The sequence below is a fragment of the Drosophila navojoa genome, chromosome 4, assembly GCF_054131105.1.
Source record: "Drosophila navojoa isolate 15081-1374.11 chromosome 4, UAZ_NAV_1.0, whole genome shotgun sequence".
Classification (NCBI taxonomy): domain Eukaryota; kingdom Metazoa; phylum Arthropoda; class Insecta; order Diptera; family Drosophilidae; genus Drosophila; species Drosophila navojoa.
The window spans coordinates 8572159-8595734 of record NC_142892.1 but is presented as its reverse complement, the minus strand read 5'-3'; the positions used below and the strand labels follow the sequence as shown (position 1 = coordinate 8595734).

Sequence of the window (23576 nt, the reverse complement as noted above, 5' to 3'; positions counted from 1 at the left end):
CTGGAACCCGGATTTAACTACAAATATACTTGGACTCCAATTGAGATAGAGCCGCCGCTGAGCAAATACAGATTTAAGACTCGTCTCTTTGTGGGGGGCTCGCCCGATTGGGCTTGCGATTCATGAATCACGAATTGGTTTATGTTTATAGCAGTTTTACGCCCGACTGGTTTTCAAATAAAACGATTTTACGTCAAGCCATATTAATTGTATTTAAATGTTGTGTGGCAATTGCTTAAATTAGAATGCTCTTTTTTTACGGCTCCAGACATTTTAATTAATGCAAAAGCGCTTATTTTTGACATTTATGATTTATGGGATTCGTTAAAGGTTTTTGGGCAGATACAAAACTATAAAGTCAGCTGCAAAGTATAAGCAATAAAATTCGGAAATTCTAAAAATATTTATTTTTATGAATGATTGACAATTTAGAATAATTCTATTTTGGCAGCCCTCGAAAGTATGCAATGAAATTTTTAATAAACAGCTTAGTTTTTCATGAGTAAAACCTGTTTGCAGTACATTTGATCTTTAATTTAATTTAAAAAGAAAAGTGAAAGCCTTAATCAAAGAACCTAAATGTCAAATTTAAATAAAAAATGCTGAGCTATCATACCTTAAATGTGCATTAATTGACTTTTAAATATCCCAGATAGTTCTTGAATATGCATTGCTTTAAATGCACATATTATGCCTCTATTTTGACATATTTACCCATAGGCTAAAGCTTCAGCTAAGCCCGTAACTCATATATCAATTACACTTAGTAAGTAGTAAAGTGAAGTAGCTTAATACACTCTGTCTTGGATGGCATTTTAATTACGATTTGTCGCAGTTTAATTATACATAAATTAGCCATAATTATTATGGCCAACTATATGATTAACGTATCATAGCCAGACTCTATTCGAAAACAATAACAAAAAGTTACAATCCGCACAGTTGACATATGCACGACGACGACGACGACGAAGACGATGAGGATTATGCAATAGCATTGTCCAATGCACATTTCATTAACAAGAGCAACAACAGCAGAAGCAGCAGCGGCAGTAGCAAGAGAAGCAACAACAACAACAGCAACAACTGGAAATAGTTTCGCGTAGATTCTGCCAATTAAGATCTTGGCCGATGTTTTGCGGAGTATGTATATCAAATGCATAAGCTAAATGCTAAGGTTGACTACTGTCCAACAGGCTGTCGCGCTAGAAACAATTTATACACATAAAATTTAGAGCATAAAACTGTCGGCCGCAAAAAGCATCAGCCAGAGCAGCAACAGCAACCGCAACAGCAACAGCAACAACATTCTAGCAATAAAAACTGAATGCAAATGCCAAACTGCGAAGTGCAACAGCAGTTGAGTGCATCAACAGCAATTGCAGCAGCAGCAACAGCAGAAGCAGCAACATCATTATCAACTTCATAATGACCATTGATTGGAGCTAACTGTTGCACTTCTGCTTGGCTGCTGCAAAAAGTGTTTGAAATTAAAAGCTGTGCAGCCAACAAAAACAAAAAAAAGGGAAAAATAAAGAGAAAAAAAAAATAGAAAAAACTTTAATACAATAATAATAAATAGTAGTAAAAGAAAAGAAGATGTTGCCAATGTTGTTGTTGTTGTTGATGTTGCTGATCGCATCGTTGTTTTGGCTGCTGTTGCTGCTGTCTGCGTCCAGCATGCAATGCAACAATTTCACAAGCAACACGCAGACAACTAAATGACAATGTGAGCAAACCAACAACAACAACAACAACAACAATGAGCTGAATTTATAATAAGTAAATCCCATGTTGTTGTTGTTGTTGCTGCTGCTGCTGTTGTTGCCTGCAATTGATCGATGTTGCTGTTGCGCAAATGCTGCCGAGCAGCAACAACAAAAACACACACACAAAAAGCAGAAAGATCTTCAGCTTAATTATCAACTTATTTATTTGGATTGCAATTGTCTTAATCAATTTGTTAAGGATGAGGAAATGGCATCGAGTCTATAATTTGTCAGGCCATTTAAGCGGATTTCCTCAGCGCTAAATTTCACAGCTACCGTGTTAACTTTGACACCAACAACAACAGCAACAACAACAGCAGCAACAACAGCCGCAACAGCGACAGCAAACCAACAATCGCCCGCACCAAGACAGGCAATTAGGCATTGGGTAAGAGAGCTGGAAATTAAATCGCACTGCAATTGAGCCAAATTGTTGAGAGTCGAGGCTGCTCATGCTGATGGTGAAGCTAAAACTGAGGCTGAGGTTGGCCCACGCATGCGCTGAAATGTTGATCAATTGCCCGGTGGCAATTGCAAATGTCAAACGAAAGACTTAGGCAGCGAACTTGCCGATTGGGCGTTATTAAATATGCAATGCAAATGCAAATGCAAATGCTTAGCCAAATTTGCGAGCTTGTTAAATGTAATGCGCACAATTTGAGCCAACTAAACAGCAACTAAACACAAAATATGCCCTTTAGCCTCGGCCAGGCCCAGACCCAGGCGCAGGCGCTGCTGCTGTCGGAGGCCCATGCCCAGGACCAGGCCCAGGCCGTGGCTCTAGTTCAATTTAGTGTCACGTTAGCATTTGTTGTTGTTGCTGGTGTTTGGGGGGCGCAAACGCTTCCAGGCGGCTGCCTGCAAATGCACGGGTGGCCATTAAACAAGCGCCTAACTAGCAGTTGCGGCCGTCAACGTTGAATTAACCAAAGTAGCCCCCTGCAACGTTTGCTTAAAACCCATAGAGAAGCTGCTGCTGCTGCTGCTGCTGCTGTTGTCGAACCTTTCTCTTTGTGCCGCCGCAAAGGTCGGCAACGGTTCGTGGCTAGCTTTCGGTCTTAGTCTCGGCTCTGTCTGTGCTGTGGCGGTTTTTTTTTTAATAAATACAAGTGTTGCCTGCACAATGGCAAAGATTCGTTTGTCGAACGTGCAACGCGCGCGATCAAGACTTTTGCTCCGGCTGCTGCTGCTGCCAATAGATACTTAAGGCAGGCTACAAAACAAACGGTAAATCGTCGCCAATAACATCATCAGCCAGACTTATGTGTATGGCTATACACCAGCCTAATGGCCGTCAATAGCGTGAAGGCTGCTGTGATTCAAGACGCGTGCGCATCGAAGGATTAAAATCGACAATTTTGCAGTTTATAGTTTTTTCAATTTCACGCATTGTGTGTCGAATCTTCATTTCCATTATATAACTCTTATATCTTAATAAGCAAGCGTATAACGCTCAGTGTTTATTGTGTGTTTTGTGTGATTTTCAATACCGTTTGTTTGTCTTTGTCTTTTTGCAGTTAGCCATGTGTTTAATGCAGTAATCTGTTTTTGCGAGCATTTTTTGTCAAGGAAAGCGAAACAAAACATCGCAGTGACTGTGAAAGTAATAAACAACAACAACAACTACAACACCAACAGGCAACTGCAAAAGATATTCAATTACTAGTCCGTTGCAGCAACGACACAAAATGAGAATTCAAATATTGGCTCTAACACTTTTGCTGGGTAAGTCAAAATCAAACACGGAAATTAACTGAAATCGTGCAAAAGCGAAAATATGGGAAGATCCCCACGATTTCTGTGAAACTGAAAAAATTGCTAATTCAAGGTTAGCGCTATATATAATGTATTTTTTATGCATATTTTTTATTTTATGCATTGTATAAAATATTGTTTAGTTTTTATTCGGAGAGGTAGTATTTATATACTATTTTTTTATCAATTATATTTATTATTTCTTTTAATGAAGCCAAATAATTCTTTCATTTTCAACAAAACCAACGCGAAATTTTTATTAATATTAGATTAATTATTTTGCTTGATATTTTTTCTTGTCAAAATTTAGCTTTGGCGAATATGTTTCGTTTCGTTCGTTTAGAATTGTACTCATATATCATTCAGGAGATCAGAGCTATACATAAATATATAAATGTAGTACACTCAAGTAAGTCAGGTTTGAAAAAAAATGTATATTGAGATTAAACCGCCATCTCACATATACTACATCACATTGACTATTATTAAGTGCTTTAAGAATAAATCCTTTATTATTTTTAATAAGCAGTTACAAAACAACTCAATTATGTTTTTAGTCTGCGCTACTCTAACTGCTTTTGATTTATTTGCCATAAAAAAATGCTATAAAAGTTTTAACACTGCATAAAAAGAACGTTTTAATATTTAACAATTGATTTTTATGGCGTAGTAAATTAACTTAAAAACCAGTTTGGAATGTATAAAAAAATAAGCAACGTGCGCAACATAAAATAATAATGGTAAAAAGCCAGTGCCAAAAGCAGATTAGTAATTCATCTGAGCTCAACTATATATATATATAATGTATATATGTATGTTTATATAGTTTCATTCACCTTTAGTTTCCTTTCTAATTAAAAGTGAAAAACTCTCACAAACTCTTCTCGTGTCCACACAGGCCTCGTCGTCGTCGGCCAAGCACTCGATGCCAAAGCCAAGAGCGAAGACAGCAGCAGCTCCGCCTCCGCGCAGCTGGAAACGGAAGCGACCAAAGACAAGCGACAGGTGAGCAGCAAGGAGACGCCCATCTATCCGAATCATCGCAGTTCGGCTGCTGAAGCAGCCGCTGACGATCCCGAGGACGGGCAGGAGTCGATCTACGGCAGCAAACCGAACCAGTTCATCATACGCCCCATTGCACCGCATCAGCATCAGCAGCACGAGTCGCACCAGGAACCGCAGTTGCGTAACTTTGCGGCGGCCAATTCGCGTCCGCACGCTGCTCAGCTGCTCGAGCAGAGCCAGGAGGTGAGTCCAAGAGGGGGAGGGCGGGTAAAGAAAGGTCTCCTCACTCGCCGTAGTAGTGGGTCAATATTTGCTTGTCTCTTTCGTCAAAATTTGTTCGCTTGGGGCGACAGAAGCGTTTGTTAAGCGTGACTCAACCGAATTACACGATTCTTTGCAAAATGCAGGATGTTAAACTGTAACAACAGCAACCGAAACAACAACAGCAACAACAACAACAACGATTGCAGCTTGTATTGAATTTGTCAAATTAAGCCTTTCGCTGGCCCCCAGCTTGGCGCAAACCTTGACCAATATTGTGCTTCAATTTTCATCATTTTGGGAACAAATTGCGATTAAAGCAATCGCAATTACCCAAAAAAAAGACAATGTTTTTATATTACAAAATGTGCAAGAAAAATGATTGCTGTAAAATGGAAATAGAAAAAAATTAAAAGCGAATATAATAAATGCCATTTGTGGGGGCCGAAATGTAAGTCACGAGCAGCAACAACTAAAAACTAAATAATTGCAAAATTATTATTATTGTGCTGCTCTAACGCGTCAACAACAACAACAGCAACAGCAACAGCAACATGCCACATCCAACACAATTTGCAACAGCCGCAACTTCTTCTTCTTCTTCTTCTTTTCTGCTTCTTCTACTCGTCGCAGACAATGGCAGGCGTTCGTTGTCTGTCTTTGGCTTCAGTCGTGGGAAGAAAGTTGACATAATGTTATAATCACATCACCCCCCACATCCATGCTGCTGTCTCTCAGTCTCCGCTGATGGCGCCTTGACATGGCTGAGTTTTATTTATTATAATAATGTGAAGCCTATTGCGACGGCAGACACTGCGCAACAGGTTTTGGGCTTTAGCTCTTCTCATTCAGCTAATTTTAACTAATTTGCTTAACTTAAATTTAGGCAAGCGTCTTTCAGTTTCAGTTTTGGTCTGGCCCAATTGCTACTACTTATAAATCCATTGTCTTTCCATGCGATTCTCAGCAATTTATGAACTACTTAGACTCTTTCTTCTCCATTTCTCTTGTTAGATTTGTTATACTCAGCTTGGTATATAAAGAAAAGAGGTTAAGTACTTCAATGGAGTACATTACTGATAGCCCAACAGAAAGTTTATCTTTACTTCCAGCTATTTATATTCCATTTTCATCATTTCATATATGTATGTACATATATATATACTCCCTCTCTGTTGCAATTCCTTACACAAGAAACTGTCTTAGCTCAAATATATCTTCTCTTCCATTCATCTCTCTTTCCTTCTCTGTTACTCTCTCCAATGATGTGCTCCACACTGAGTAGCAATCTGTGTCTCCATGGAAGCCCACACTCTTTTCTCATGCCCATATTCAGGCAATTCTCACGCCTGCATTTTTGGTGTTGTCACATCTCTTGCTCCTGTAGTCTAGTGCTGCACATTGACCTAAAACGTTATCGTTGCTATGTTGCACAGTGTAATGTAAATAATTTGTTTTATGCCAACGCCGCCACCGACTTGCGCATCGATTGCAACAGCAGCCCAAGTCAAGACCCCGCAACCGTTGAGGTTTCTGTTGTTGTTGTTGTTGTTGCTGTCAGTCGTCGCACAAGTGTTATATAAGTTTTAGATGCCACACGATTCTCACAGCTCACCGCTCACAACTCCGAGTTGATCTTAATGGATGTGGCAGTTGCTAGCTGCCTCTATGTGGGGAGCTCCACATTTGAACGCTGCCATTTGGCTGTGGCATTGGCCGTTGATCTTTCGCACGCCCACCTAGCCGCAAGCGAGCTTAATCGTCATAATTTATTAGACACGCCCTAACGCTTTGTCTCTCGCCCACGCCTAGCTGCAGCACTACGTCTATCTGCAAGATATACAGCGACACCAGCCCAAGGCACTCGCATCTGGGACTCAAGGTAAGACAGCGACACAGTCTCCCAAGAAGGCAACGCCCGTCGCCGAGGAACAGGAGCAGGAGCAGGAGGCGGAGCAACGGTATGCAGTCTCCATACAGCCACAGCCGGGTTTGAGGGGCGGGCCCTACGCGCAGCCAGCATATCAGCTGCCTTTGCCGCTGCCTGCACCCCATCATCAGCATCAGCAACAGCAGCAACATCCTCAACAACAACAACAGCAGCAACAATATCAAATCATACCCGAAGAACAGTTCTTGAAAATACTTGAAGAAGAGCTGCAAGCAAGAGCTTACCATGAGCAACTACGCCAGCAGCAACAACAGCAACATCAGCAGCAACAGCAACAGCAACATCAGCAACATCAGCAGCAACAGCAACAACAGCGACAGCCTTCACCCCAGCCCAAACTGTTGCCAGTGCATAGCACTGCAGCCACGCATAAAGTGCTGCAGCAGGCAGAGCCCATCCTGGGCCTGGGTGGCTATCGGGACCGCTATGTGGCCGAGCAGCAGCTGGTGCAGCCTAGCTACTCGCGCGGCGGACCCAAGTACTTGCCCTTGCCGCAGTCACAGGAGGAGGAGGAGTCGCAGGCACCGGTGCCACAGCAGCGCCATCCGCCGCAGCAGCAGCGCCTCATCGCTGCCCTGCCCCCGCAGATTGCCTACTATCAGCCACAGATTAGCTACAAGACGCTGCCCAATCATCCGCTGGCCAAATCCTCGCTGGAGAGCGAAATCGAGAAGCTGCTGGCCGCCAACAAGCCAGGTGCGGGTCAACAGGCGCTGGCCTACGTGGACAGCAGTAATGAGCCCACTCTGGTGAATCATCAGCAGCATGTGACACGGCTGCCACCTCCACAGCATCCACCGGCACCCACTTCGCACCCGGCACTGCGCCAGCCCAAGGCCTATTTGGCCAGCACGCCCAACTCTCTGCTGGATGCCAACAATCAGCCTTTCGTGCCGTCGCTCTTCAAGTTCAGCAACTTCCAGCAACCGACGCCCATTTACCCTGGCCCGCAGCCTGAGGGCAAGCGATTGGGGCCTGTTATTTATCCAACAGGCGCGCCAGCTCAGCCACAGCCCTCGCAGTACTACTACCAGGAGGCGTCGCCCACTCCAGTGCCCAAGCCCAAGCACTATCGCACTAAACAATACAAGCTGCCCACACCCTCACCTACCAAGTCCTATGAGAAGGCGCTGCTCTATGCCGACTATGCAGAGCGTGCCCAGCCCCCAAGTCCAGCACCCACCAATGCCCACTTCTATCCAAGTCCACCTGATCCCATCAAGCATGTTTCCCATGGCCAACAACGTACTGTCGTGCCCACTGTGCAGCCCATTGACTATCCCGCTCATCCGTCGCCCTCGCAGTCCAGCATTTATGTTTCCCAGGGCACTGGCATAGCCACGCCCTCTCGTGTCACGCCCACAGCCGCTACAGTGCACAAGCTGCGAACTCTGGACGAGGTGAAGCAGCTGAATCTGCCGCCACCCAACGGCAAGCCACTCACCCAGGCCGAGTTCCAGGCGCTCGTCGAAGCTGGCTATCCAGTCAAGGCAGTGCCCGTTCCTGTGCCCGTGCCCTATGAGCAGTATGTCAAGGATCATCCCGAGTATCGTAACCATCCGCCAGTAGACTATGCGCATCTGATGCGCCTGGCCACTCGCCAACTCACAGCCCATCAGCATCAGCATCAGCATCAACTGCCGCATCAGCGCGCAGCGCCCTCGGAGCCGTCGGTGAAGATCCTCTCCTCGCCCTCTTCCGCCGAGGCGCCACAGCAGACGGCGACGGGCATTGGAGGCGGCAGCGTCACGTATTTACAACGAAGGCCGCGTGACGAGCAGGATACAGCTGTCGCTGGCAGCGAGACGAAGGCAACGGCACCCGCCGAGCCAGTGGCGAAGGCCACATAAGACGCGATCCTTTAGTTAATCTCACTCACCCTTTGCCTAGTTTTAAGTATTGTAAAAATGTTTCTGCATGTTCAGCACCTTCATAAAGTTAAATTATAAATAAATAATAATAAAATCTAGCTAGATCTTCAGAACAAGTTTCTATGAATTATAAAAAATTATTTATTTGCGTAAGCTTTTGGATTTCTAGGTAATTTTGTTGTTTGAGAGGGATTTAGGGATTTACATCGGACTGAATACACGGAAAATGGAAAGGTTTTTTTTTTTTTATAAATATAAGCTATACAAATAGCTTTCATATGCGCAATAGATTGCTGAAAGCCCTTTTTTAAAAAAAATCTTACTATCTAATTAATTAACTCATCAAATATAATTCATTGTTTCAATAAGCCACAGGGAGTTGTTCGGCGAACTTTCCTTAGTTCACGCTCAGCGGGGTGTTGCTGTTGCTGTTGCTACTATCCGCTGAGCTGAGAGTTTCGGGCGTGGCAGCCTCCTTTGTCTGCAGGCGAGATATTTGCGGGTCTCTTCGATCCTTATCCTTGCGCTCTCGCTCACGATCTTTGTCTTTATCCTTGTTGTGCTTGTGTTTGTGCTTGTGCTTATGCTTCTTCTTGTCTTTCTTCTTCTTTTTCTTCAAATTGCCATCGGGTCTCATCTTGCTCTCGTCGTAACTGCTCTCGTATTGTCGTGTCGTCTCGCCTACGTCTACCACCGAGATCGAATTATCGTCTGCAGTATCAGCATATATCTCGGTTCGTAGACGCTTAGTCAATTGCTGAGAGTCGCCAGCAGGTTCATCGACAGCATCAACATTTAGCTTTGCCTCGCCGTCATAGGCCTGCACTTCAACCGGATCATTTAGCACGGTGATCTCCTCACTGCGCTCTAGCTTTATGATCTCATCGCCCACCTCGAAGGCTTCTGTAGCAGTTCGTTTGATAGTGACCATAGATGGCTTTTGTCTCTCCTGGGGCTCACTGTCTATAGGCTTGGGATCGATTGCCCTTTTAAATGAGTTACTTGGCACATTAGAGTCCTTCAGCAGGTCCTTGTAAAAATTCTGAGTTTCGGAAGTCTGTAGACAAAACGGTCGCTTGGTACCGTAAAGCGCATAGTAGAGATCCACAAAATCACATCGCAATTTCGTGTCACAGGACAATGTGTTAATGCTGATCCACAGACGATCCACCAGATTTGGTTTGTCTAAGCGACTGCGGCTGTCGCGTGTAAATGGTGGATTGTCGATGAGCAGCTGGGCGAGAGCATGACGTGCAGCAGGGTCTGGATCAGTTTCGAGCAGACTTATCAAATGGTCCAAGTCCTCCCAGCGTCCATCTACTTTCACAAAGTCCACAAGACACTCCATTGCAGCAATGCGTAAGTCCAGAAAAATTCCATATTCCGCATAGCTGCGGTAAATGTGAGGCAGCGAGGGCAGATGGCCAAACTTTTGCAGCTTGCGTATGACCTTGAGGCAAGACACGGATACCATATACTTGTACGATGGCAAATGCTTCTCCATATTCAGCAGGCGAGTCACCTCATCCAGAACCAGTCTATCAAAAACAAAATGGCATTAGTCTACGCAGCATACACATTAGTTTCGTCTCTAATTACTTGGCATCCGTGGAAAGGCTGTCTGTGGTAATTTGCGTACCATGCATTGCTACAGACACGACGGGAGTCAAAGTCTCCCCCAGTGCCTCGACCAAAGCAGCTCTATAGTAGGCGTCAGTATAGTGATTACGAGAATTCTCATTGTACTTGAAGAGATCGAAGAGAAATCGCATTACCTCGGGTGGACAGATGCCATGAGACGTGCGTAATCCTGTGGCGAGCAAATACAGTTAAAGATAGAACAAAAAAATAGGGAAGCTTTTGATCCACTCACCAGCCATGGCCACGGGTATAGCCTTTTGGAGGAAGTACAATTGAAAGTTGGAAAAGTTGTTCAGTTTTATGATATGTGGTGCACTAAAGGAGCCAAAGAATTTGCGGAAGATGTTGAGCATGGCAGGTGGACCACTCCATGAGGTGACCATTTGATTGGCAACCTTGGTTAGACTGTGAGCAGCCTGGCAGCGGACCTTGTAGAAGCAATGCTCACTCTCAATGGTGTCGGTGAGTGCTAAACGCGTGGCATTGGTGGGATACTTTTGCAGCGCTTGGATTGCCTGAAACTGGGCTGTCACATCTCGCTCGTGTCGTAGTTGGTATTGCCATTGAAAGTCCGGCTGCTCAATTATCAGATCCCGTAACAAAATCATCTCTGGATCTAGTCGTATCCATAGGACAGGTGAGTCACTGTGAAATTGAGAAAACATTAAGTTGATGTGCTTTAATAAGGGCTAATGAGACCTACTCCATGGCAGACAAATCCATGTCTACCTCTTCGCCGGTGCACAATGGAATCTTCTTCTTCTTATTTCGCCTACTCTTCGAATGGCAGGTGATGTCCGCCTTGACCAGTGTATTCTCAATCTGCAGCGTGTGCTTGAATGTGCCATCCAACTCCTGCAGCTGCACCAATAAGGGCCCGTTATATTTTCGCACACCGCGCTGATTGACAAAATCCTGGCGTATCTCCAATTCGATGGTGTTTCGTTTTCGATTAAAAACCGAGGTGAGCGAGAACTTTGCATGGCCGCCCGTGCGCACCCACTGATCCATAAACACAGACATGTCCTTGCCTGTGACTGTGAAGATGGCCTTAATGAAGATGTTCGTGGAAATGAGCAGCTGCGACCAGAGGCCGGAGCCTATTTTTGTGCTCGCTGCATTTGTGGCCAGCGCCAGTTGCTTGTTAAACACTTGGATGAGCAGCTCCTGGCCGATGCGATGTTCCAACATGCGTATGACCAGATGTGCTTTTCGACGCATCGCCTCCACATATTTGGGTGAAACTGTGTGCAAACTCTTGATGGGAAAGTAATGTACAATCTCCTGCTGTTTACTCGCAGCAGCTGCGGGATTCGTACTCGATACGGGCAGAGGAGCTGGTGGCTGACTGCAATCGAGTATAATGCCGCCAAACTGTTCCTCGTACTTGACCACGCGCGCCAGCTCCGTTTGCACCCATTCCCGATACTCGTTGTTGCCAAAGCATTTCCTTGAGTAGAGGCCGCACAAATACTCGGCTATGCCTTTCGCTAGCCAAGTGTCCGACCAGTGATGCGAGGTGATGAAGCAGCCAAAGAACTGCTCTGCCACGGCTCGTGACATGAATGTCCGTGAAATGTAGGTCTGGTCTATAATTGCTATCGAATGCAAGAGATTAACCGATGCTATGGTCATTGTTGCATAGGCGCTGATATCCGTATCAAGCTCGTCTACAAACACCTGTTTGTAGCAGGAAAACGGATAGCGTGTGGAGAGCGTCTCTTCGAAGAACTCAAATGCTTCGTGAAGATACCGCACCGTGTTCTTCAAGAGAGGCAAAAGGCCGGGCAGGCAAAAATGAGTCACTTCGTGCATATGCGGATCCACGTAGATTTCGAATGGGCCAACAGCCAGCGCAATGTTCGGCGCGCATACAGGTGTGGATACAGTGTAGTGAAACGTTTTCTTTCGAAGATCCGGCGTCATTATAACTTCGACCAGTTCGCCACAGGAAACAGCAGTCAGATTTTTATCCACTGTAAATTCTAGTCGCCATGTGCACGGATCAGCAAAGCTGTCTACACAGGGAAACCACAGACGGGTCGAGTTCTCATAGCAGTTGGTGAACATGTGTGCACTGTAATTCTGCCCTATTTCATCATCCGAAGGCAAGGGTGGAATAACGAAGTGCATGCCACCTTTGGGATTTTCGGCTGAGAACTCAATGCGTATGCGCAGACCACGACCCTCCTGAATCAACGGATAGCCTTCTTGTGGCACCACAATCAACAACTCCCCATTATTCGTATCCGGATCCGTGATTTGCGCTGCAGCCAAGTGATTCCTTGAGAAGACTTCCAGAGATCGGCTGGAACTTTAAACGAGTTAAAGACCTGTCACAAGCTTTGCTATGGATCAACAAACCTTTTGGGGTCCTTGCGGCATATATCCTGAAAGGGATCGAAGTAATAAAACTCGGCTTGGCAAACATCGTTGAGCACCACGTTATAAATTCGCAACTGCTTGGCATTGAGACGTATCAAACGTAAGCTGTCATTATTTGGCACTATCGTCAACTCAACCATGCCCTGTAAATCATGCATAATTAATATTACAATTGATGCGCTATTATTTTCTCTTACAATTATGCTGCGACGCTCAAAACTAATTCCAGTTAGGCTCACAACTTGATGCGCCGTGCTAGGGAAAAGAAAATTTGTTAGATGGCTTACTTTAAGCAACGACAGCCAAATACTTATAATTTAAATGGACGCAGCGTTTCTTCGGCAATCTCAGATTTGTTGTCCATAGTTGTTCACATTTAATATCTACAAATTTCACAAAATTTTTTAACAACTAACAATATCACAGCATTGTTTATTTTTTCCAATGCTGTATTTGTTCTGCTTTTGCGGCTTGCGGCTGTTGTCTAAAATGACAGCAAAATATACCAAATGCCGCTGTGGCAACTCTAGCAAACATCATGCAGCCCTGATTACAACTTTTAACACTGATGCTGTATTTGGGGTATTTTCAGCACCAATTAAATTTGGATAAAACATTAATCTCCAAAATAGCTATACAATGGAGTGTAAGTAGTTTAAATATTTAAATTAAGAAATTAAAGAGTTATTTATACTTACATTTATATCAACATTTACTGAAATATAGATTCTATTCAAACTCCTAATATTGTGATATCATATCAAGATTAATATCCGCATACACAAGGGTTAAGATGTGAATCATCTGGTATACGAAAGTTAAATTTGGATATTTCTCCCATTTAAAACGTATTTTTTCCCCAGTCGAGTCAGCACTTTTCACGCAAAAGCGGCTACCTGCGTTCCCTGTAATAGTTGTTTATAATTCCATTAGCTGCGTAAATCGATAAAGTTAATTAAATTCAAAGAACTGTGCAACAATGTACGGTATTGATAATTATCCAAAAAATTATCATGCCAGTGGCATTGGCCTTGTTAATTTGGCAGCTCTCGGCTACAACAAGAATGAAGTCAGCGACGACACGCAAGGCAAGCCGAAGTCTGGACTGTACCCTTCGCTGCCCTATCCAACATCGGAGTCCGTGGGTGGCATGCCATATGTGGTAAAGCAGACGGCCCAGGCACAGAATGCATCGTATCAAGGCATGCCCCAGCCATCGGCGACGCCGTATCCAAGCTCTGGCATGTATCCCAATCTGCCAGCCATGCCGTTGCCATATCCATCAACGCCGATGGCGCCCATATCGAGTGCATCCCCATATCCGAGTGCCACGCCTTATCCGAGTGCAACGCCTTATCCCAGTGCAACGCCTTATCCCAGTGCAATGCCCTATCCGAGTGCGACGCCCTATCCAAGTGGACCGCCGTCGTTACCGTATCCAACGACTGGAGGAATGGGTATGCCAGGCATGCCCATGCCCTATGCGCCCTTGCCCACAAGTCCGGCACCCCAATCGATTTACCCATCGATGCCAACGCCATCAGCGCCGCCAGCGAACGAGCCCACGCCTGAGGAGGAGCCATCTGTGGGCGTACAGGAGCTGCAGTTCACCAGCGTCAAGGTGCCTGAGAATCAAAACATGTTCTGGATGGGCCGCAAGGCGAGTACCACGCGTCAGCAGAGCACTCAAAACTTGGACTTTTCCACGCTGCGCGAATCCTGTGTGTCCAACAATACATTGTTTGAAGATCCTGATTTTCCGGCCAACAATGATTCCCTTATGTTCTCGCGTCGGCCGGATCGGTACATCGAATGGCTGCGACCTGGAGAAATTGTGGACGATCCGCAGTTCTTTGTTGAGGGCTACTCACGCTTCGATGTTCAGCAGGGTGAGCTAGGCGATTGCTGGCTACTGGCTGCGGCTGCGAATCTGACGCAAGACTCGAAGCTCTTCTTCCGCGTGATACCGCCAGATCAGGACTTCCAGGAGAACTACGCGGGCATCTTCCACTTCAAGTTCTGGCAATATGGTAAATGGGTCGAGGTCGTCATCGACGACCGTCTGCCCACCTACAATGGGGAGTTGATTTATATGCACTCAACGGAGAAAAACGAATTTTGGAGCGCGCTGTTGGAGAAGGCATATGCCAAGCTGCATGGCTCTTACGAAGCTCTAAAGGGTGAGTCCTAAATATACGTTTGCTTTATTAATATAAACATATTCTAACCATCTTAATCCTTAATCCTCTTCCTTAGGCGGCACCACTTGCGAGGCCATGGAGGACTTTACGGGTGGTGTCACTGAATGGTATGATATCAAGGATGCTCCGCCCAACCTATTCAGCATTATGACTAAGGCAGCAGAGCGTGGCTCAATGATGGGCTGCTCTCTGGAGCCGGATCCGCATGTGCTAGAGGCTGAGACGCGCGAGGGTCTGATACGTGGGCATGCGTATTCCATAACCAAAGTCTGTTTAATGGACATATCAACGCCCAATCGTCAGGGAAAGCTGCCCATGATACGCATGCGCAATCCTTGGGGCAACGATGCCGAGTGGAACGGTCCTTGGAGCGACGGTTCGCCTGAATGGCGCTTCATTCCGGAGCACCAGAAGGAGCAGATTGGCTTGAATTTCGATCGTGATGGTGAGTTCTGGATGTCCTTCCAGGACTTCCTCAATCACTTCGATCGCGTAGAGATTTGCAATCTCTCGCCCGACTCGCTGACCGAAGATCAGGAGCAGAGCTCGCGGCGAAAGTGGGAGATGTCCATGTTTGAGGGCGAGTGGACATCTGGCGTCACGGCTGGCGGCTGTCGCAACTTTCTGGAGACTTTCTGGCACAATCCACAGTACGTCATCACGCTGGAAGACCCCGACGAAGAGGATGACGATGGCAAGTGCACGGTGATTGTGGCGCTTATGCAAAAGAATCGTCGCAGCAAACGAAACGTGGGCATCGATTGTCTAACCATCGGCTTTGCCATTTACCATCTGACAGAGAGAGACTTGGAGCAGAAGCCTCAAGGGCTTCACTTCTTCAAGTATCGTGCCTCGGTGGCTCGCTCTCCACATTTTATAAATACACGTGAGGTTTGCGCACGATTCAAGCTGCCGCCTGGTCACTATCTAATTGTGCCCTCGACCTTCGATCCCAACGAGGAGGGCGAGTTCATTATTCGTGTGTTCTCCGAAACCATGAACAACATGGAGGAGAACGATGACGAGGTCGGCTTCGGCGAGACAGACGATCGTATTGCGCCTGCGCTGCCGCCACCCATAAAAGACGAAGACGACCCCCAGCGCATCGCGCTCAAGCGTCTTTTCGACAGCGTGGCTGGTAGCGACGAGGAAGTGGACTGGCAGGAGCTTAAACGCATTCTGGATCATTCGATGCGCGACGTCATGGTCGGCACCGATGGCTTCTCCAAGGATGCCGTACGCTCCATGGTCGCCATGCTGGACAAGGATCGTTCTGGTCGCCTGGGCTTCGATGAGTTTGAAGCTCTCCTAACAGACATTGCCAAATGGCGCGCCGTATTCAAGTTGTATGACGTACGTCGCAGCGGCAGTATCGATGGCTTCCATCTGCGTGGAGCACTCAACTCGGCTGGCTATCATCTAAACAATCGGCTACTCAATGCTCTGGCCCATCGCTACGGCTCACATGACGGCAAGGTGCCTTTCGATGACTTCCTGATGTGCGCCATCAAAGTGAAGACCTTCATTGAGATGTTCCGCGAACGCGATACTGACAATTCCGATACGGCATTCTTTAACCTAGACGATTGGCTAGAGCGCACCATCTACTCCTAGAGAATTACAGTTAATCCCGCTCCATTCAGGCGCAACCCATACTAATCCTAAGTGCCACATTTACTTATATACTACCATATCTATACAGATGCTATTCAGATGATGCACAGCTGCATGTCCATGACGCAGACTGAGCTTATCAAATAACAAACGATTGCTACAGTGAGACCACCACAAAGCGGAAATACAAAATCGTGTGCACATTAATTATATTGACCTTCAGTCGAGCGCTTGACGATAAACGTGCAAGTGCGAGGGAAGCGCAGAGAGCGCAGCAACTAAAATAAAAACCAGAAACTCAGCAGAACTTGCCGGTTGTTTACAGAGTCATTATATAGATACTATATGGCTCACATACACACCCATGCATATATATATATATTATGTATATCATATATATTATATATATATATAGTGTGTATCTATGAGTAATGTCTAAATCAAACTGGGTCTACATTCACATTCTATGCAATAGCCAAAAGTCGCCGCCAGTACAAAATGATATGTGCTTTATACAAGAAAGAAACTAAGAATCTAGCAGTATATAAATTTTACTATAATTTGTATGTATACATATGTATGTATTTTATCTATTTTTTGCAAAGTTTTTTGTTATGTTTTGTTGAGGTGCTCGATCAAAAATTGCGTCTAAGAAATTAAAAAAAAAAAAAAAAATGATTGGAAATGAAATATGGATTATAAAAAAAATATAAATTATATATTATTACATAGTTCTTTTGGCTTGAATACTCAGTGAAAAAAAGTTGTTTAAAAGCGTGAATCACAACTGTCAATAAATATGTATACACTTTTTCTAATTAATTATAACTCTAATTGTAATTGTAATTGTTATCAATTAATATATTGTTTCATCGTTCTTTTCACCACATAATCAAAATTTTTATTTAACTACAACGATTTCCGTAGCACCAGTCGGTGCGCCAGCCAAGACGAGTGTTTCCTTCATTTCCTCATAGTTCAAATCTGACTCAGAGCAGAGTATTTGCAGCACCTCAAGAAAATCTTCATATTCCAGACGCCACTTTCTGTGGAAATATGTACGTGTCTGATCAGATTTCAAATATAATGATATCATCGGTATGCAGATATACTTATAGCGCATATAGATTAGCCCGGTTTGTGTGCGCGTAATGGGCACAGGCATTAGCTTGGCCTGCTCCAGCCAGCAGTCCAGTTGCGAGAGCAGAATACTATGATATTCCTGGTTTTCTAGATCGGAGCCAATCACCTGAGCAAAGGCGGTTCACATATAGATTGGACAACTACACATATATAGCAGTGCAAGGTAAATATATATATAGACCTTATGATTGCAGTAAATGCGAAAGAGCGACTCGATCGTGTGCTTCTTTGGTTTATCGTCGTCATCGGCCATGGTGCTAGAGAGACTATATATACTAAGGAACTAAATGAAATATACTATGTATATAAATATATATCCATATATAAGGCAGACACTACAGAGCCAATGCTCCAAGTACACTTAAGAGCGTATATATTTGGAAATGTTTTCTTATTATTTGTTGACAACCAAATTGCCAGGCAACTAGATATACAGACGTACATATATAAATATGCATATATATATTGTGTTCATATGTGTGTATTTGATTTGATTTCGTTGCCAAGAGTCCCGACCGAAGATATCAGTGTCGTTGCCTTCTCTATTCGTTCTGCCCCGGCTCCTGCACCTCAACGTTCTGTGCGTTGAATTTATCTACGAGACGTTGCACGTAGCTGACGAGCTTCGGCAGTGGCTTCTTGCTGCTGACATCGCAGGTGCGATAGGGTGGCGCAATAGTCACCTGCTGGAGCACCATTATGTCGTTCTGCTTCCAGGAGAGCTCGCTGTTGCCGAAGTGCTTGGAGAGCACATTATACAACTGTATGCCACGTGGTGTTGCATTCTCGTTGCGGCTGCGCAGCAACTGCTCGCGTTGTTCCACAGTCTGTCGCAGGCGCTGATCCAACTGCAAGTAGAGAGAAAGAGATAGATATAGAGAGCAAGGGCGATATAGATCAAGTAACTCAAAGCCCCTCTTGGAGGCACTTTTCTACATACGCGCGTCAAATTGAGGCGAGTGGGTTGCTCGCTCAGCGTCTCTGCTGCCTTGGCCTCGCGGATTATTTCCAAATTCTTGCAAAAGTCTAAATTTACAATGGTCTGACTGTCCTTGTTCGGAGACCTCAAAATCAACATTTTGACGCTGTGCTCGTAGGTGACCACCTCGCCGATAATGGTATCACCAAAGCAGGTCTCCACATGCAATTGGGTACCAATGGGGAAAGGATTGAAAGACATTTTGCTCGGAAAAATGAAAAATGTTTGACAGTGTTCGGTAAAACGTTTTACGTAACAGTGCTGCTAAGAGTTGCCAAATTGTATAGTTAATTGTGCAACACACTAGCTCTAGAAAATTCAAGTCATGTAGCAAAAAATATCCCTTTTAAAGGGGAATTTCCCCTCCCCTTTTTATAGTAATCAAACTTTAAGGGGAATGCTTTTTTTTTAAGTTTTTCGTTTTATTTCATTTTATTTACATTGTATGTGTATGTATGCTAAATATATAACTAAATATAAATGTTGTTTATATATATATTTTATTAAATATATATATTTATTTTTTTCCAAAATTAAACCTTTCCTTTTAATATTATTTATACGATGTTTTATCTTTAAATTTAGTTGTTTTTGCCATTGTAATTGTTGCACGAGCGTTGATTTTTCTCTATTAAATTGTTGTTCTTCAAGACATTTATATATATTATTTAGTTAATTGTAACTGTATGTGTTTGTAGCTCCATTAGCACTATTAGCTATACGCTATATCTAACGCCCGAAAAAATTGGTATATATGTGTATAAAAATGAAAACATGCTTTATTCTTGATCTAGGCGTTATATGAGAAGAGTGCATTAATAAATTCTTGGAGAAAAGCAAAAATAAAAACAAACAAGTTCTAAGCGCATAATATATATATTGAAAATATCAATATCGAAAAAATATGAAACAAGCACGTACATAAAACAAAAAATATATTTATACAATTCAAGAACACATACGTATAAAAGTATTTATATGTATATAAATATATTTATATATACATAATTAATGGCGCTTGGATATTTGTAATAAAATCTGCTTCCATATGCAGTAAATGTATTTGCCATTTTTCAATCCGTCTGCCTGTCCTAAGCAAGTCCGTCTGTCTACTCTGTCCCTTGGTCTAATAACTGCTTAGAGTTTTTTAGTCCCCATTTAGCACTTTTAATGTGTATTCGTTTTAAGCATCTGCTTTGTTTCTGCACTTATGTAATGTTGTAGTTTTTCCATCTAAATTTAAGTTTTCATTTTAGGTTTTACGCGCCCGGTTTAAAGTCTTAATTAATTGTGGAGTTACTTTGCTGACGATTTAGCTAAGTTTAATATTAATTCAACACGAATAACTCTTGTAAGATGCGCGACAAAACTACATGTTTTTGTTTTTGCTTTTACATTTAAATATATATATATATATATGATTTTGTTATGTTTTTGTTTTTGATTAGGAGCTTGGCGGATCTGCATATGAAAATGTGTTAGAATTGCGTTGCCCTTGTTGTTGCTGTTCGTGTTCAAGTTTCGGTTGCATTACGTTGTAAGGGATTCATTCTTGTTTAATATCAAAAGGAATGATATATATGCATAATATATATGTGTGTGATATATATATATATATTTATAAAAATAAAACAATGCACTTTCGCTTTAGCCGACGCGTCGCGAATCTAACATGGGACCATCGATCGCGCTAACCTTTAGTCGGAAATAGTAAACGGAACGCGCCAACATGCTTGCCGCAATGAAGAACAATGCAATGTAAAGAATATACATGCCGCCGTGTTCCTGTGGATAAATAGAAAGATTGTGTTTAATGCTGTTCTCCATTTGTCTGTTGTCTATTCGTAGTTACCGATGCGTATGAGATTGTGCCAACGGTTAGACCAATGCTGCCAACGAGGAAGAGCAATGCGACGATAGCAAACAGAATTCCGCGACTATTGGCAAATCGCGAGCCCACCGAAGAGACCTTCCTGCAGTGAGGACAGCGAGCCAGGGCGTTGTGATAGGTGTTAAACTGTGGATAGCAAACAGAGCTGGGTAAGTCCTTGGTGCTTGGTGACGGCTTGCTCTTGCTCTTACCAAAAACGTGTCCGAGCAGTGACCACAGGTGACGCGGCACATGCCCGGCATGGTGGGCACTGGTGGTGTCACTGGACTGGGAGCGAGATTGATGATGCGCTTGCAATTGGGACGAGGGCAAGCGATGCGTTGCGATGAGCTCTTGCAGATTAACAAACAATTGCAAGGACAGCGCACATACTTCTTGCCGGGTGGTGCGTTCCTTATGGGCTGCAATGGAATGGGAAATAAGTATTTTGGGTAGGATGGCAAAAGGACATACTAAGCACCACTCACAGTTGCCTCATTGCAGTGGGTGCACTTGACCACATGTTGCTCCCGTTTTGTGGTTATGTCAATCATATTTTGACACACGCGACAGGTGACCATTGGTACGCCACCTGTGCCGCTGCTCTGATACGGCGGTGGCAGCTCATCAGGACCAATAAAAGGCACCGACTGCTCGGTGCTGCCTGTAAATAGCAAAGAAACGAGTGAATATGTCAGTAAAGAGCAAACTGAAGAAGTGGCGACGATAAACCTTTAGTGTAAAACAAATACATCTTGATGCTGTTGCAACTGTTGTTGCACTGTTACTGCTGCTGTTGCAAGCTGGAAGCTGCATGAAAGCAGTTGATTGAGGGCGATTGATATCGGCTCAAGTGGGTGTGGCAGCCATGCAGATTAAGGCAAGTGGGTCAATGTTTAGACACTCTCGATTACCAACCGCAACTAGAAAATCTACATTTAGACGCCTCATTGCAGTTTCAAACAAGTTCTTTGATTCTCTCCGATTCAAGGGGAGAGAGCCTAGTACGTCAAGCTGCTGCTATAAATAGCGCACAGCTTAACCCTGAAAGGGCTGCAGTGATCAGGTTCTTGGCACCAAACAAAAGAGTAAGTGCAAGGGGAGCGGCGTCGGAACAGAGCCCAACATTTGTCTGCGCGAAGATAATGGAAAAACAGGCGCATGACTCATGAAGTGCCTCTCTGCCTGCCAGCCTTTGCCTTCACAGTGCTGATTAAACAGCTGAACGACGACGACGGCAACGACTGCGCAGCGCCGAATTGATATCAGGGCATAAACAAAACAATAGGCATGCAAACGAGTTTATATTTAAAAGCCGACGATTTAATATGCTTTCGATAAGCAGTTGTGGGAAAGGCTTAAAAGTTATTAACAAATAGTAATTGCGGTAGCGATAGTAGCTGATGGGGGTTATAGTATATAGACATAGTCGACGCTTGAATACACTCATAATTAAATAAATACTTTTATAATCAATGTATCTATGTTTTTTAATGATATATTTATTTTGCATATCTTTGCAATGCCAAACTCTATATATATTATTTTTATATGTTAAATGATCTTGAGACAGATTAAATAGATAATAAAAGAAGCTGTAGAAATATCAGGCTCAAGGTATCTTATGTCACATTGAAAAAGTTTACTATATAATATTAAATGATATCAATTTCTTTGAGTCTGGTAATCAAAACTCGTCCATTTCTGATTTGATTTACTATTTGTCATATCTTATTAATATATGCTTGAAACATTTATAGCATTATTCATTACAGATTATGAGCATCTGTTACTAACGCTTTGACATAGCTGTGAGTGTCGCAAGTAATGTAACCGTATGACAATTGGACTACGATTCGGCATCAAGTTACGAACTTTCTTTCGAATGTCTCGCAGTAAACGTGTAGTTATGGCACACGCCCACATTCACACCAATGAGGCGCACCATATCAATGACTCAGAGGGAAGTGCGAAAATCTGGGTATGCAATGTTAGACGAGAGCGACAGCTAAACAACTAAACAACTGGAAATCACAGTGGCTGCTAAGTAGAGCGCACACTTGTTGGGTTTCCAGTCAAAACGATTCACGCCCGCATAGATCCATATGCACGCATGCTGGCGAACGCATGGGCGGGGTGAACGCACTTATTTCTATTTTGCCTAGCCAAAGGTTTATTGGGTTTACAGTTTTCAAATTGTATTACTTACCATCTTCGTTATTGGCTACAGCGCTGCTGCCGGGATTTTCGCTGCCTTCGGTTGGGAACGATGTATACGAAGTCGAGGTCGGTTCGTCTTTGGTGATCAAGCTTTGTCTCTCGGGATCAGCCATATCGGCACTTATTCTCTTATTTTCCCGTTACTAATGCACTCACTCAAATTGCAATTGTCGCTGCTGTTGTTGTTGCTGTCGCTGCTATTGCTTTATGTATATTGCAACGCAAATGCTTCAACTGCAAATAATCGAATAACAAACAACACCAAAATTATTTGAATGCTCTATAAGCATATTTGTAGTTGCTTAAACGACAGCCAGCGGTTTCTTTGTTTGATGCATTCGCATGTTTTTTCCTACATTGTTTTTTTTCTTTTCCACTCTTTGCTGTTGAATCCTCCCTTTTCGGCATGCGCCGCAATAATCAATTTTATTGCTTTTTAGCCGCAACGGGCTTACAAAACCAACACACTGGTTCGATATTTGTCACTCAACAAGCCGATATATAGAATTGTGCTAATTGATTGATGTTTTTATTTTTCCTTTGCTATAATTTACCTTATTTTGTTGAAATAGCACTGCTACTGCCTTCGACGCACATTTAGTCACTTGGCCACACTGTTCGTTTAGTTTGGTCACACCGAACACTTCCCCTCATTTTGCAGCCCTGCAGTTATCTCTGCAGCCCTAAAATAGAGCTGTCGCTGCCGACCAGCTGATGTACGTATTTACGATCTGAGTGCAGATGGCGGTCAAACTCTAAAATGGCTCAGAATAAAGAAAAACACCCATCGAAAAAAGATGTTGAAGAACCCAGCTGTTGCAGTTCAAAAGTTAGTAATGCTTATAACAGTTCCAGTGATTCAGAAACAGAATTGATAAATCTAAGCCTGCGACGCAAATCACGCCAACGCC

The 23576-nt window shown here is 43.7% G+C and overlaps 6 protein-coding genes across 10 annotated transcripts; 2 read left to right on the top strand and 4 right to left on the bottom strand.

Moving 5' to 3' along the window:
- The first annotated feature begins 808 nt into the window (after positions 1-808).
- Positions 809-8729, top strand: LOC108651246 (uncharacterized). 3 transcript variants are annotated; one of them, XM_089259920.1, is made up of 4 exons: positions 809-1143; positions 3287-3494; positions 4423-4772; positions 6603-8729. In XM_089259920.1, the coding sequence occupies exons 2-4, from the start codon at positions 3458-3460 to the stop codon at positions 8589-8591; spliced, it is 2376 nt and encodes a 791-aa protein (XP_089116046.1). In that variant the 5' UTR covers positions 809-1143; positions 3287-3457; the 3' UTR covers positions 8592-8729. The 3 variants fall into 3 exon arrangements, with proteins under 3 accessions (XP_089116046.1, XP_030238254.1, XP_017956262.1); XM_030382394.2 differs by lacking the exon at positions 809-1143 and adding an exon at positions 1151-2996 and having other exon boundaries at positions 6609-8729; XM_018100773.3 differs by lacking the exon at positions 809-1143 and adding an exon at positions 1151-2996.
- Taf2 (TATA-box binding protein associated factor 2) lies at positions 8713-13118 on the bottom strand. 2 transcript variants are annotated; one of them, XM_089259919.1, is made up of 7 exons: positions 12953-13118; positions 12836-12890; positions 12618-12781; positions 10957-12567; positions 10486-10898; positions 10212-10422; positions 8713-10150 (listed from the first exon to the last, which is right to left on the bottom strand). In XM_089259919.1, exons 1-7 carry the CDS (start codon positions 13000-13002, stop codon positions 9010-9012), a joined length of 3645 nt encoding a protein of 1214 aa, XP_089116045.1. In that variant the 5' UTR covers positions 13003-13118; the 3' UTR covers positions 8713-9009. The 2 variants fall into 2 exon arrangements, with proteins under 2 accessions (XP_089116045.1, XP_017956239.1); XM_018100750.2 differs by having other exon boundaries at positions 10957-12561.
- Positions 13119-13373: 255 nt separating this feature from the next.
- Positions 13374-17404, top strand: CalpB (Calpain-B). Its single transcript, XM_018100770.3, has 2 exons — positions 13374-14818; positions 14895-17404. Exons 1-2 carry the CDS (start codon positions 13618-13620, stop codon positions 16451-16453), a joined length of 2760 nt encoding a protein of 919 aa, XP_017956259.1. The 5' UTR covers positions 13374-13617; the 3' UTR covers positions 16454-17404.
- On the bottom strand, positions 17294-17959 carry LOC108651260 (tubulin polymerization-promoting protein homolog). Its single transcript, XM_018100794.2, has 3 exons — positions 17778-17959; positions 17566-17702; positions 17294-17499 (listed from the first exon to the last, which is right to left on the bottom strand). Exons 1-3 carry the CDS (start codon positions 17847-17849, stop codon positions 17355-17357), a joined length of 354 nt encoding a protein of 117 aa, XP_017956283.1. The 5' UTR covers positions 17850-17959; the 3' UTR covers positions 17294-17354.
- Positions 17960-17965: 6 nt separating this feature from the next.
- Positions 17966-18977, bottom strand: Hez (Hezron). Its single transcript, XM_018100792.3, has 2 exons — positions 18537-18977; positions 17966-18444 (listed from the first exon to the last, which is right to left on the bottom strand). The coding sequence occupies exons 1-2, from the start codon at positions 18774-18776 to the stop codon at positions 18139-18141; spliced, it is 546 nt and encodes a 181-aa protein (XP_017956281.1). The 5' UTR covers positions 18777-18977; the 3' UTR covers positions 17966-18138.
- A 108-nt stretch (positions 18978-19085) lies between these two features.
- Positions 19086-23374, bottom strand: LOC108651252 (type 1 phosphatidylinositol 4,5-bisphosphate 4-phosphatase). Of its 2 annotated transcripts, none has more exons than XM_018100783.3 (6): positions 23220-23374; positions 22655-22899; positions 20934-21109; positions 20658-20867; positions 20428-20592; positions 19086-20360 (listed from the first exon to the last, which is right to left on the bottom strand). In XM_018100783.3, the coding sequence occupies exons 2-6, from the start codon at positions 22776-22778 to the stop codon at positions 20223-20225; spliced, it is 813 nt and encodes a 270-aa protein (XP_017956272.1). In that variant the 5' UTR covers positions 22779-22899; positions 23220-23374; the 3' UTR covers positions 19086-20222. The 2 variants fall into 2 exon arrangements, with proteins under 2 accessions (XP_017956272.1, XP_089116048.1); XM_089259922.1 differs by lacking the exon at positions 23220-23374 and adding an exon at positions 23022-23196.
- Positions 23375-23576: the final 202 nt, after the last annotated feature.

What these genes read in the sequence shown, in the direction of transcription:
- LOC108651246 (XM_089259920.1), top strand. Translation starts at nt 3,458, where the DNA reads ATGAGAATTCAAATATTGGCTCTAACACTTTTGCTGG. An exon ending in GGCTCTAACACTTTTGCTGG is followed by an intron (nt 3,495 to 4,422) that starts GTAAGTCAAAAT and finishes GTGTCCACACAG; the next exon opens with GCCTCGTCGTCGTCGGCCAA. An exon ending in TGCTCGAGCAGAGCCAGGAG is followed by an intron (nt 4,773 to 6,602) that starts GTGAGTCCAAGA and finishes GCCCACGCCTAG; the next exon opens with CTGCAGCACTACGTCTATCT.
- Taf2 (XM_089259919.1), bottom strand. Translation starts at nt 13,002, where the DNA reads ATGGACAACAAATCTGAGATTGCCGAAGAAACGCTGCGTCCATTTAAA. An exon ending in TTGAGCGTCGCAGCATAATT is followed by an intron (nt 12,782 to 12,835) that starts GTAAGAGAAAAT and finishes CATGATTTACAG; the next exon opens with GGCATGGTTGAGTTGACGAT. An exon ending in ATGGATTTGTCTGCCATGGA is followed by an intron (nt 10,899 to 10,956) that starts GTAGGTCTCATT and finishes TCAATTTCACAG; the next exon opens with TGACTCACCTGTCCTATGGA.
- CalpB (XM_018100770.3), top strand. Translation starts at nt 13,618, where the DNA reads ATGTACGGTATTGATAATTATCCAAAAAATTATCATGCCAGTGGCATT. An exon ending in CTCTTACGAAGCTCTAAAGG is followed by an intron (nt 14,819 to 14,894) that starts GTGAGTCCTAAA and finishes CCTCTTCCTTAG; the next exon opens with GCGGCACCACTTGCGAGGCC.
- LOC108651260 (XM_018100794.2), bottom strand. Translation starts at nt 17,849, where the DNA reads ATGGCCGATGACGACGATAAACCAAAGAAGCACACGATCGAGTCGCTC. An exon ending in GCATTTACTGCAATCATAAG is followed by an intron (nt 17,703 to 17,777) that starts GTCTATATATAT and finishes GCCTTTGCTCAG; the next exon opens with GTGATTGGCTCCGATCTAGA. An exon ending in CTAATCTATATGCGCTATAA is followed by an intron (nt 17,500 to 17,565) that starts GTATATCTGCAT and finishes ATATTTCCACAG; the next exon opens with AAAGTGGCGTCTGGAATATG.
- Hez (XM_018100792.3), bottom strand. Translation starts at nt 18,776, where the DNA reads ATGTCTTTCAATCCTTTCCCCATTGGTACCCAATTGCATGTGGAGACC. An exon ending in CTCGCCTCAATTTGACGCGC is followed by an intron (nt 18,445 to 18,536) that starts GTATGTAGAAAA and finishes CTCTACTTGCAG; the next exon opens with TTGGATCAGCGCCTGCGACA.
- LOC108651252 (XM_018100783.3), bottom strand. Translation starts at nt 22,778, where the DNA reads ATGGCTGATCCCGAGAGACAAAGCTTGATCACCAAAGACGAACCGACC. An exon ending in CCCACTGCAATGAGGCAACT is followed by an intron (nt 20,868 to 20,933) that starts GTGAGTGGTGCT and finishes ATTCCATTGCAG; the next exon opens with CCCATAAGGAACGCACCACC. An exon ending in ACTGCTCGGACACGTTTTTG is followed by an intron (nt 20,593 to 20,657) that starts GTAAGAGCAAGA and finishes TGCTATCCACAG; the next exon opens with TTTAACACCTATCACAACGC.